Source organism: Chrysochloris asiatica, unplaced genomic scaffold (genome assembly GCF_000296735.1).
Source record: "Chrysochloris asiatica unplaced genomic scaffold, ChrAsi1.0 scaffold00262, whole genome shotgun sequence".
Classification (NCBI taxonomy): Eukaryota; Metazoa; Chordata; class Mammalia; order Afrosoricida; family Chrysochloridae; genus Chrysochloris; species Chrysochloris asiatica.
The window spans coordinates 582,598-592,072 of record NW_006408780.1 but is presented as its reverse complement, the minus strand read 5'-3'; the positions used below and the strand labels follow the sequence as shown (position 1 = coordinate 592,072).

The following is a 9,475-nucleotide window of genomic DNA, read 5'->3' as shown; positions in this document are numbered from 1 at the left end:
GTTTTATTCTGTCACATGGGATTAATATAAGTCAAAAACTGGGCGGCATTTGACAGCAACAAACACTACACTAATAACCAAAAGGTTGGTGGTTCAAGTCTATCCAGAGGCACCTCAAAAAAGCATCCTGAAGATCTGCTTCTAAAAGGTCAGAGCCACTGAAAACCCTCTGTGGTAGTTCCACTCTGGCCATATGGGGTCACCACGGGTCGGAATCAAAGCCACAGCATTAACTGTTCACACCACTAGGAAGTCCCCTGGTGTAGACAGTTACTCTGGACATCCGGGGCTCAGAGACGCTTTTAGGCCCTGGAGCCCAGGGGCCTAAGAATGTAAAACCACAGGGCTACATTTGCACAAGTAGTTTCACATGCCATTCTGGGAAACCAGTCCATGGCTGTTTCCCTGTAGAAAGGATAGAGTGGAAAACAACGGTATGTGGAATTCTTGGAGGAGGACAGCCGCACATGGGCACACACGCCCCAGGTGCATGTGAGCATCGTTCACAGACACACCAACCGATGCCCAGTTGCTGCACACACCACCACGCAACCGGCCTACCTCAGCCCCGAACCACAGCTGACCGGCAAGGTTGTCGTGCCGGATCTCCTCAGGGAATTTGACACAGAAGTCGCGCGGGGCGCGGTCCTGGGGGATGCACTCGTCCATGATCTGGTTGATGATGTTCAGCACGTTGTCCTGAAACAGAAATGAGACAGACGCTGAGAAGCTACCCACCAGCGTGGGCTGGGACTCCGCACCCTTGTCAGCTCCAAGGTAATATTCCGAAAAAACACTCGCTGTTTATGAAAGTGTGACGGAAGGCACGCGTGCCTGCTGTGCAAATACTATAACATGTGCCAACTTTCCAGAAGGATCCAAAGCGTGACACTTCAGCACCCCACTTCTGCCCCATGGCTTATTCCACATGTGGGATTTTTGCATACTTACCTACAGTGCTGGGGGGCGGGTTTCTGACTCTGTTCATTTAACAGTAAGTCCTGAACACCCCTTGTTACTGCAGAGATCTGACTTCACCTTTGCAACAGCTACACCATATTCATTCCAGTAGGTGGTGTTCGTGGTGTGTTGTGGAGTCGGTTCCGACTCATAGTGACCCTGTATAGGGTTTCCAAGGCTGTCGATCTTTATGGGAGCAGAGAGCCTCATCTTTCTCCAGCGGAACAGCTGGTAGATTTAAACTGCTGACCTTGCAGTTAGCAACTCGGCTCACAATCCACTACGCTACCAGAGCGCCTTCTTCTTTCCGGTAGAGACAGTACTTTGACCCACCATACCCCAATGATCGACCCTGCAGTCCCCGAAATCTTTAGCTGAAGTGGCAACCCCAAATGTGCCTCTCTGACCACATGTTGCTTAGGATATTAAGAAATGGAACTTCTAGGTGGACAGGCACATTTATATTTTTTAAAAGGTATTTACTATCCAATTGTTTGTAGTGGGTGGATGGTGACCTCCTCCAAGAAGCTGTACCCATGGCCTAAACCCTGGGGCCCATGAATGTGATCGCATTTAGAAAAAGGGTCTTTGCGAATGTACTTGAGTTAAGGGTCTAGAGATGAGAAGGTCATCCTGGGTTACCCAGGTGGGTCCTAAATCCAGTGACAAGTGTCCTTGTAAGAGACAAACAGAGAAGACACAGCCCAGCGGAGAAGGCCGTGAGAAGACGCACGCCCAGCCTGCAGGCCCGGAAGCTGGAGGGGGCAGGGAAGGATGCTCTGGGAAGCCTTTGGAGGGAGGGCAGCACCTTGACTCCCGATTTCTGGTCTCTAGAACAGTGACCGGAGAACTGTCTGTCCTCTTCAGTCCCGGATTGTGGTTCTCGGTTAGAGCAGTGCGAGGACACAGGGGACATCCCTAAGTGACAGTGTGTGAAATGAGCTATCTCAGACCAGTCCAGAGTGAACTCCAGGCCTGCTCCCTATAAAGATGTCAGAATCCCTGTGTGAAAGGGTCTCTCCAACACCAGTGCACACAGGCGCTATGGAATCAGACCCTCACCCAGCAATGGACTCTCTCAGTAGAGTGAGGGGCACAGACTCCCCCCACCTCTTGAGTCAGGTGAGATTAGGAACACTAAGGTCACGTACAATTGGTTCCCTGCTTCTCCACTCAGGTGTCACCCACTTCCAATGCCTCTCAGACCAGTAAATCAATAACAGCAATATGTCACCCAGCAACAATGGGATTCAAAGACCTTGACTTGTCCGTCACAACCTGGGAGAAGCCACTCAACTTCTCTGACGTCCAGACCTCTATCAGTAAAATGGACACAACGTTTGTAAGACCCTTAAATCCAGCCTGGCCCAAGTCCTCCATCCACAGTAACTCTTGTTTCAAAGATTCTTTAAAATGACTTTCATCTCTTTTCTCATGTTCAAAGTACAGCACACTAATGTAAAAAAAAAAAAAAACACTTTTTCTTTTCAATTGGGAGAAGGTTTACAGTGTAGACCAGTTTTCCATTCAACCACTCCGACACCTCTTGTTCCCTGTCATTAACAGCAGGATCATCCCTCATCCCACAATCCTCCATGTGCTTCCAATTCCCATTCATTCCCTCCTGTCCCTTCCTGCCTTCTGAACTCTGACCTTGGGCAAATGTTGCCCTTTTGACCCATCTGGTAGATTATTATATGGGGTTCATACCACCCTAGTGTTATTATTCACCTTCTAGGCCTATTGTTTGGCTGAAAATCGAGTCATAGGGGTGAGTTCCTTTCCAAACTTGAAGGGAGATTCAGGGCTACGGCCTCAGGGATTCCTCCTGGCTTGATGACACTAGTAAGCTTTGTCTTCTTCAGTGACTTTAAAGTTCTGGTCCACATTTTACTCCCACTTTATCCAAGACTTTCTATTCTGATAAGATTTCAGAGTGGTGGTGGTAGTGTTCTGTGGAGTCAGTTCCGACTCATAGCGACCCTGTACAGGGTTTCCAAGGCTGTAAATCTTTACGGGAGCAGAAAGTCTCATCTTTCTCTTGAGGAACAGCTGGGAGTTTTAAACTGCTGAGCTTGAGGTTAGCAGCCCAACTCATAACCATTATGCTACGCGATTTTTGAGTAGGCATCTTGTCTCAGGCTGAGGTTCACCTGGTCCATTATTCTTTGGGACTAATTGTTTCTATGTGTCTTCAATGTTCTTTGCTCCAGGAGGAGAAAGATCAAAAGTTGTACCTGGCAAACTCTTTTTAACACTTTCTTTGTGAAAGTCGTTCGTTGCTGTTATGAGTTGCCATTGAGATGGGGCCAACTCTTGATGACCTTCCGTATCACAGAAGAAAGCAATACCTGGTTCAGCACCATCTTCCTGATTGTTGGCATGTCTGAGTCCAGTGTTGCAATTACTATTCTAATGTATCCTTTTGAGGGTTTCTCTCATTTTCATTGGCTCTCTCCTCTACCAAACACGACGTCCTTTGCTAGCATCTTTCCCGGTAATGTGTCCAAAGTAAGACAGCTGAAGTCTTACCACCCCTACTCCTAAGGAACATTCTGACATTAAAAGGCAAAGAAAAAGGATTAGATAGGAACTTTAGGGGCAGTGAGTTTGTGTTAATGTGGGAGGAATGACTCAGAAAAGGAGGGGGACAAAGGTTGCAAGTCTCAAAGAATGTAACTGGTACTACTGAAGTGTACAACAACTGTAGAAACTGTTGAGCAGCTGTATGTTTTGCCGTAGATATTCTCAACAACAACAACAACAAAATAAAGGCAAAGAAGCCCATTTCATTGCATTTTAAATGTTGGTCATTTTTTCCTTTAAAATTATTCTATTCTTTTTCTTAAATTTACCATTCTGTAGAATTACATAAACACTGAAAAGCTGAGTTTTGTTTCTTTCTTTGCTAAATACAAAATTAATACATGCTCATCACAGGAAAATTTGAGACCATGGGTAATCAATCACAGGCTCAGGTTAGAAGTCTAAGGTGCTATTATCCCTTGTGCCAAAGAGACAGCCAAACTGGAAACAATGGAAAAGCATAGTTGTTGTTGTGAGGTGCCATCGAATCGGCACAGGCTCATAATCTACCCTGTGCACAACAGTACAAAACACTGCCCGGTCCTGCACTAACCTCACAATCATTGCTACATCCGAACCCATTGCTGCTGTCACTGTGCCAATCCATGCAGTTGGAAAAGCATAGAAGCTAGAAAAATGTCCTTGGGAAAGACTACTGCAGGTAAGCATTGTTGTCCTCCATGGGTCTCTATTCAATCAGAGTTGAGATCACCCTGTGTAATAATTTTGTGTTCTGCTCTCATCATTTATTGTTGGAACTCTTCATAAACCCAATGTTTGATGGAGAGCTATACAAAACTCCAGCACTTAGAACATTCTAGTAACTCCTCCGTTCCTTCTCCACTGGGCAGTCTCAACACTTCTCATTCTCAGTGCTATAAATAATGCTGCAGTTCGCATCACAACACGTGACGCGCTGACGCTGGGTGAATTCCTCAGGAGCCATTGATTTCTGGAAGTGGCATTACAGAGTCAAGAGTGGGAAATGCATTCAGAGGCTCTGATTACATTCTGCCAAATTGCTTTCCAGAAAGAGCTCCTTAGGTGACACTCTCACCATCAGCGATTTTAAATCTCGACTCCCCTTCTTGCTGCAGTGTGAGGTTGGCATTTCATTTCTCTGAGGAAGCAGCTATGAGCAATGACCAGGAGCCTGGATTGTAGACGCATGACCTTTCTGATCCAATGCATTAAATGCTGAAGGAAATTCTGCAGCATACGGAAAAACTGAGTCCTTATAATACGGGGGTAAAAAAATGTCAACCAACGTCCTGGCATATTATCGCCAGGTCTTTTCAAAAGAATCTTTAACAAAGATTTTCCGGGCAGGAAAGTTGTCTGCTCAGGATTGAATAAACATGTGAACAAGGAATGGTGATCATAACACCACTTGTTCGCTGTCATAGAGCCAGCTCCAAATCATAGACACTTACATGCAACAGAACAAAATGCTACCTGGTCTTGTCCATCTTCATGACCGTTGGTACGCTGACGTCCATTCTGTAGCTATTATGTGGATCCATCGCATTGAAGCTTTCCCTCATTTTTGTTGACCTTCTACTTTGTTATTGTTGCTGTTAGGTGCCATCAAGCTGACTCTGACTCAGAGCAATGCTGTGCACAACAGAACGAAACACTGCCTCCTCCTGCACCACACTCACAATTGTTGTGTTTGCGCCCATTGTTGCCGCCACTGTGTCGTGTCAGTCCATCTCATTGAGGACCTTCCTGTTTTTTGCGGACCCTCCACTTTACCCAACATGATATGCTTCTCCTGAGACTAGTCTTTCCCCGTAATATGTCCAAAGTATGATGAACATATGAAGTCTTACCATCACTGCTTCTAAGGAACATTCTGGCTGCACTTCTTCCAACATAGATTTGTTTGTTCTTCTGGCAGTCTATGATACTTTCAATATTCTTCTCTAACACCATAACTCAAATGCATCGTTTCTTCTATGGTCTTCTTTATTCATTGTCCAACTTTCATATGCATATGAGGCAACTGAGAATACCATGCCTGGCTTGGGTGAGGCACACCCTAGTCCTCAAACTAAGCATCTTGGATCTTAAATAATTATAATTAGAGGTCTTGTGCAGCAGGTTTGCCTCGTGCAGTACGTCTTTTGATTTCTTAACTGCTGCTTCCATGAGCATTGATTGTGGATCCAAGCAAATTGAAATCTTTGACAACATTAATCTTTTCCTCTACTTTACTAAATGTGTCCTTTTTTAGCAACTGGTCTGTCCCGATGATGTGTACAAAGTATGTGGGCCAAAGTTTCACCAGCAATATTGAGAGCTCAATAATGTTAGCTATCATTAAGAGCCAGGACTCTTGAGACTCAAAGAGATGGCAGGGCTGGTCCAAAGCTCTATGGCCCTTCAGTGATGGTGCTAGGGCCACGCTCCAGCCTACTTGGTCCATCAGAGCACCCACTGGCTAAGAGCAGGGTCTTTGTTTTACTCACAGATAAATCCCCAGCATGCTTTGGTAAACTCTGTTAGAACTCCAGTTCTGCCAAGATAGAGTAACAGGCACCATACTCCACCCTGCTTCCATAACAGCAACAACAAATGGACAAAAGAAGACACTAGCTCTTGTTGTTAGACTCGGGATATTCGACAACAATGGACAACGATTCCCTGAGAGATAGGAAACCCTCCAACTGCCCAGCTCCCTGCTTTCAGAGAGCCTCTGGGTCACGACATGAGGACAAGAAATCCAGGTGGGACACAGCCGCTCTCTAGTTGGGAGACGCAGTACAGAAAACAGAGAGCTGCACAGAAACAGAACTGGAGATGTGGCGACAATCCCTGGTAATAATTCAGTCGAACTCGGATCAGCACACACCTGAAGGAGACTAGTCATCCAATACCCGTGAAAGAAGGGTCTAAGGACTCGAGAGAACACCAGCCAGAGCTTTCATGGGACCAGAATAGTGTCTGCTTCCTCTAAACAACTAAACCAGGAGCTGTGGTAAGAAGCCAATAGAAGAGACAAAGCAGAATCATAAATAAATAAAAATAAATACTGAATACATAAAATTTATAATAGAAAAAGTCAATGAAGCAAGCAAGTTAACACAAGAGAATACAGGAAAGTGGGACAGAGAACAGATGAGACAAACAAAACACATTAGCAAGATGATCAATAACCGACCCACTGTGTTTGAGTTGGCTAAGGGCAAAGTAGAACTGACCTACGGGGTTTTCGAGGCTGGAAATCTTTGTGGAAGCAGCTTGCCTCATCTTGCTCTTGCTGATCAACTGGTGGGTTTGAATCACTGGCCTTTTGGTTAGCATCCAAGTGCTTGACAACTGAGCTACCAGGCTCCTGCATCAAAGAATATTGAGCACGAATGATCTAAACACTCCAGAGATGGTCAGACTGGATAAGACAGCAAGATCCATACATATGTTGCCTACACGATGCCCATTTTAAATATAAAGACACAAGCAGGCTAGAAAGAAGAGAGAGCTTATGCTCACACCAGTCAAAAGAAAGCTGGAGTAGCTGTGTGCGTATCAGACACAGCAGCTTTCAGAGCAAAGACCACCACCAAAGATAAAGAAAGTAAGTTCATCATTTTGGTAAAGGGGTCACTTTATCAGAACAGATAACAATCCTTAACATTTATGAACTTTAATAACAGAACTATAAAATACGTGAAATAAGGACAAATAGATCCCTTCACAATTATAATTGAGACTTCCATTTCTGCTGTTGTTCAGTGCTGGCGAGCCAATTCCAACTCATAGCAACCCTGTATAGAGATTCGAGGTTTTGTTTGTTGGTTTGTTTGTTTAAACTTTACAGCACTTAACAGAAAGCCTCGCCTTTCTCCTGTGGAGCAGTTGGCAGGTTCGAACCATGGACCATATGGTTCACAGACAGTCCACTGCGTGTTGCATGAAATGCTCAGAGCCATCGAGTTTGTTCCGACTCATAGTGACCTGTCTAGGATTTCTGAGGAGTGGCTGGTGAGTTTGAACCACCGACCTTGCAGTTCATAAACAACCTTGAGATCGAGTGTTTATCCTACAGCGCTATACTAGGAACTGTTCTTGTTACTGCTCAGTGCCGTTGAGTCGGTTCAGACTCATAGCAACCCTGAGGAGCAGCTGATGAACTTGAACCACCGACCTTGCAGTTCAAACTGACTTTGCAGTCCAGTGCATTAACCCACAGCACATCGGGACTCCACTCTCAAAATAACTGACAGACAAGTAAACAGGAAACCAACAAGAATATATACGCTAATAACACGACAAACCAACTTGGGACTCTGGTGTGTCTTTATGGGATGTGCACTGGACTTCTAACTGCAAGGTTGGCTGTTCAAACCCAGCAGTCGCTCTCAGAACCCCTCTATGGGGTCACTATGATTCAGAATCGACTTGAAGGCAGTTCACAACAAGAACATCAACTAGATACGACAGACATGAGCAGAACACGCCATCCAACAGGAGCAAAATGTTTCTCAAGTGCATATGGAATATACACCAAAAAGACCAAATTCTGGGATGGAAACCTCATACAACATATGCTGTCTGACCACAGTGGAATTAAATTATAAATCAATAATAAAAAAGTCTAGCAAAAATCCTTAACTGTGTGAGAACTAAACAATTCACCCTGTTTATCTGCCAACTTGTCACACTGTGGTGGCCTGTATGCTACTGTGATGCTGGCAGCTATGCCAGAGGTATCGTCCACACCAGCAGCAGGGTCACCAATGGGGGACACGTTTCAGTGGAGCTTCCAGGCTAACACAGACTAGGAAGATGGACCTGGTGAGCTACTTGTAAAACAAAACAAAACAAAACAAAAAAACTGGCCAGTGAAACCTTAGGAATAGCTTCTGCTGAAGATAATTCAAAACCAGTTGCAGCTGTACATTGAGAGATATTCAAATGAGACTCAGAAGAGGATCTGGAATGACAGATATCGTTACTGATGTCAGACTAATCTTGACTGAAAGCAGACAATACCAGAAAGATGTCTGTGTTTACTGGCTATGCAGAGCATTTGATTCTACTGTTGTTGTTGTTGTTAGGTGCCATTGAGTCGGCACTGACTCATAGCGACCTTATGCACAGCAGAACGAAACACTGCCTGATCCTGGGCCAACCTCACTACTGTGGCCACGCATGAGTCCATTGATGGTGCCACTTGGCCAATCCATCTCATTAGGGGTCTTCCTCTTTTTTCCTGACCCTCCACCTTGCCAAACATGACGTCCTTATCCAGTGACTGGTCCCGCCTGACAATATGTCTGAAGTATGAGAGATGAAGTTTGGCCATCTTGACAAATTATGGCTAACACAGTAAAGAATAGGTACTTCAGAACACTTAATGATGCTCATGTAGAACCTGAACACAAACCAAAGGGAGTTCGTTAGAAGGGAACAAGTAAATACTGCAATGTTTAAAATCAGGAAAGGGATGTACCAGGGTGATATCTTTTCACCATTCTTAGTCAATCTGTAAACTGAGCAAATCACCCAAGGAGCTGGATTTTATGACGAACACAGCGTCAGGGCTGAAGGAAGGCTCATTAACAACCTGTGCTATACAGATGATACAGCCTTGTTTGTTAACAACCAAGCGGACTGGAAGCACTTACTGATGAAAGTTAAAGATTACAGCCTTCAGTATGGGTTACACCTCAATAGAAAGAAAACAAAAATCCTCACACACAGACCAGTTAGCAACATCAAGATGCAAAGAAAAAAGACTGAAGTTGTCACGGCTTTCATTTTATTTGGCTCCATAATCAGTATCAATGGGAGCAGCAACCAAGAAACCAAAGAACACAGTACACCGGGTAAATCTGCTGCAAAAGACTTTACAGTGTTAAAAAGCCAAGATGTCACTTTCAGGACTAAGGTGGCTGGTCAAGATATTTTTAATTCCCTAAAGGAG

The 9,475-nt window shown here is 44.7% G+C and overlaps 1 protein-coding gene across 1 annotated transcript in view; it reads right to left on the bottom strand.

Moving 5' to 3' along the window:
- The window catches only part of ZFYVE28 (zinc finger, FYVE domain containing 28), a 177,550-nt gene that overhangs the window by 74,406 nt on the left and 93,669 nt on the right, over positions 1–9,475 (bottom strand). Inside the window, exon 3 of the mRNA XM_006874122.1 lies at positions 562–699. Coding sequence (XP_006874184.1) covers positions 562–699 — 138 coding nt within the window. The remainder of the gene's footprint in view (positions 1–561; positions 700–9,475) is intronic.